This window comes from Lottia gigantea (assembly GCF_000327385.1).
Source record: "Lottia gigantea unplaced genomic scaffold LOTGIsca_730, whole genome shotgun sequence".
NCBI lineage: Eukaryota > Metazoa > Mollusca > Gastropoda > Lottiidae > Lottia > Lottia gigantea.
In genome coordinates this window covers 13,605-16,295 of record NW_008710454.1, presented here as the reverse complement: position 1 = coordinate 16,295, position 2,691 = coordinate 13,605, and the positions used below count along the sequence as shown (strand labels likewise).

Sequence of the window (2,691 nt, the reverse complement as noted above, 5' to 3'; positions counted from 1 at the left end):
TTAGAACTGTGCTCGCTGTTTTGAAAAAAGAATCCATTCTACTCCATGTTTTCCTGCATGTATTGCACTGTCTCAATTTTATTTTCAACTCTTCTTGTTTGTCCATCATGTATTGTTGTCTGCTTTCGAGTTCCATTTTTTAAGTCGTTAAATTAAGTGAATTTCCGATAAATGGAACAACGAAATATCATATAGAGCGTGCTTGTTTGGCATAGCATTATTATATTTGCGGGTATTAATAGTAAAAAACATTTACGCGTACTAACGACATTTCTTTTTTCGTATGGTCATCTTTAAGATGATAGGAATATTTTATTTTTTCTTTTTCGATGTTTATCTTGGCTCTAAAAATATAACCACCAGCATGAAGGATGGAGTCGGAACCTTCGGCAAACGTTAAATGTACTATAAACTCTCGTTCTTGTTGACTTTTATGAACATCGATAGAGGTGTATTTTTCACCTAAAGCGAAATATAGTTTTAAAAACTCGTGACTGCTCGATTCTATTTTTCCGTGTTTGTGTAAGCGTGGTGGAATTTTGTCAATGTTGGTTGATGGTGGATTTTCCGTCTCCAATATCATATCCAAATCTTTGATTCCAATGATATCCTTATCATTTTTTACTTCCATTTTAAAGGTGTCTACATATTTACCATTTTTCGTTTCAATTTCCTGATCCCTTTTATCAATCAAACGTATATTCTCTTCCAAATTACCATCATTGAATAATGAAATATGTTTGACGGCCTTACCGGTTTGTTTGAAGACTACTTTATTGACTTTAACCTTCATGGGAAACTCTATTTGAATCAGACAATTACCTCGAAAAGAAAACTCTTGCGTTTCGCCGATATCGAATACGTTTTTAGGTTCTCCGTATGCGAGTGACCCCACTTTTATTTCTGCTTTGAATCCGTATTTGTTTGATTTATAAATTTGGTCTTTTCTATCGTAGACAGTGTCACTTTCGAATGGTAGATTGAAATAATACGATTTGTCCGTGACAATAGCTTCTAATTTGCTCAACTTTCTCTCTTGTCTCAAAAAATCGTCATGAATTCTAGTTACCAAAAGATTGACCTGTTCTTTAATATAATTTTTCATATAATCTCGAAATTTATTTTGAAGAAAGTTTTTAATCACACCCACTTCTTTTTCGTCCGTGATTTTAGTATCCAAAGCAGTCAATTGTTGTTTCAACGTATCTTTGTCAATGGGAAGTGTGTTAATTATATCTTGAACATCTGATTTTTGCTTCGCGATCTTTTCGTTCAAATTGGATATCGAATTTTGTAACTCGGTTTTGTCCGCGGTATTGTCTAGTTCTGCTAGCAATTCGCCAAGTTTTCTTTCCAAAGCGGTTAGTTTTCGTTTCAATCTATCCTCGTTTACATTTGGGTTGTCTATTAAACGTCTATTTTTACCTTCGTAATCTTATCGTCTAATTTAGATATCAACTCACTTGTTTTATCCACTTGAATAAGACGTTTCAAACTCGTTAACTCTTGTTGTAATTTGGGTTCGTCCACAAGATTTTTAATATTTCGTCTGATGAATCTTTTCACGTCATTTATTCTATTTTCAACATGGTCCTTATCTATTTGAATTGCGTTTATTTGATCTAGTAAATATTTCTTGTTCACGGCATCGTTATCGTTTCCTGGAAACTTTAAATTAGTTATTTTGAAATTGTTCATATCGATATCCCCTTGTAAGGTGTTGATCCACGAAAAAAGGTTTCGCTTTGTTTATAAACGCCGTAGAACTCATGGGATTTTTAGATTCTAGAGGTAAAGACCCTAATCCAAACTTGTTTGCCATTTTTATTGAGTTAAATTATTATAATTTCTTCAAACTTTTCTCCCAAACTCAACCGATATAAAACCCAAAGCGACAGCTGACCACACAGCTTTTGTCCTGGCATTTGAATTTGAAACGTAGGACATTTGATTGGTTTGCTAGTCATTTTCGTTATCTCTTCTGTCGGTTCTAGACCGAAAGAATCAAAGAAATAAAAGTTATTCGAAGAATCTTTGTGTAAAGCAGAGTGATGAACTCCTTTTTGATCCGACGTGTGAATGTTTGTGATGGCGTAAAATTTACCTTTCTTGTATTTCAGTTCATCAATTTCATCTCGCATGCAATAATAAAACGGCGAGACGTTCAACTCCTTGGCCCATTTCACAAGTTGAAAATTTGTGGTCGTATTTATCGCAAACGCAATCATTTTTTAAGTTGATTTTTTTAGGTGTTTTTCGAAGTAGGCGGAAAGTATTGCTGAAGACCCAATTGACGAAATATATACGTAGTTTGTGTTTGAAAAAACTTGTATAACATTCTGATAAAACACATTCAATAATATTTTGAAGATAAATTTACATTTAAATTTAAAAAATCTTAATTTAAGAGAGCGTAAATGCTTGTCGACATCTAAATTTCTTAACCTTTCATCTAAATCTTCATTTTCGAGATTCATTTTTAAAAGTCAGTTTTTTGAAGTTCATTTTGATAAAACCTTCCTATGATTTGTTCTTTGTCTTGATCGATCAATTCATACGTGGGAGGTGATTTGTTGTTTACTTTATCAACGATGAATAATCTCGTTAGTCCAATAGCCGACGTAACCTTTCTGAAACAATGATTTATATTTAAAAATACGAACTCGATCTCCAACTTTGAATTTGGGTTAA

General features: G+C 32.9%; 1 protein-coding gene across 1 annotated transcript in view; it reads right to left on the bottom strand.

Moving 5' to 3' along the window:
- Window positions 1-235: 235 nt before the first annotated feature.
- LOTGIDRAFT_176091 (hypothetical protein) overlaps window positions 236-2,691 on the bottom strand; it is a gene marked incomplete at both ends in the record, with an annotated part of 4,643 nt that continues 2,187 nt past the window's right edge. Inside the window, 2 exons of the mRNA XM_009066162.1 lie at window positions 236-1,384; window positions 1,426-1,661. Coding sequence (XP_009064410.1) covers window positions 236-1,384; window positions 1,426-1,661 — 1,385 coding nt within the window. The remainder of the gene's footprint in view (window positions 1,385-1,425; window positions 1,662-2,691) is intronic.